This window comes from Fukomys damarensis, unplaced genomic scaffold, assembly GCF_012274545.1.
Source record: "Fukomys damarensis isolate Sample0158 unplaced genomic scaffold, DMR_v1.0_HiC HiC_scaffold_71796, whole genome shotgun sequence".
NCBI lineage: Eukaryota > Metazoa > Chordata > Mammalia > Rodentia > Bathyergidae > Fukomys > Fukomys damarensis.
The window spans coordinates 1-238 of record NW_022972708.1 but is presented as its reverse complement, the minus strand read 5'-3'; the positions used below and the strand labels follow the sequence as shown (position 1 = coordinate 238).

At 68.5% G+C, this 238-nt stretch overlaps 1 protein-coding gene across 1 annotated transcript; it reads right to left on the bottom strand.

Annotated features, from left to right (window-relative positions):
• Positions 1–4: 4 nt before the first annotated feature.
• LOC104870222 (multiple inositol polyphosphate phosphatase 1-like) lies at positions 5–235 on the bottom strand (the record flags this gene model as incomplete). The annotated part of the gene is made up of 1 exon (XM_010638876.1): positions 5–235. A coding segment is annotated over one exon (231 nt), but the record flags the coding sequence as incomplete, so codon positions are not given.
• Positions 236–238: the final 3 nt, after the last annotated feature.

Sequence of the window (238 nt, the reverse complement as noted above, 5' to 3'; positions counted from 1 at the left end):
TGATCTGTTTGGCCGTGGGGTAGCGGGTGCCGTGGCGGATGAGGGAGACCAGCTGCACCGGGGTGCAGGTCCCCTCTAGCAGCTCCGGGTCCCGCCTCGGAGCCTCGGGGTCCGACAGCAGCCCGGGGTTGACATCCTCGTAGCGAGTTTTGGTGCCGAAGTAGGGGCTGAGCACCGAGGTCGCCGGGTGCCTCGGCTCCAAGAGCGAGCAGCGCGCAAGCGACGAGAACAGAGCCGC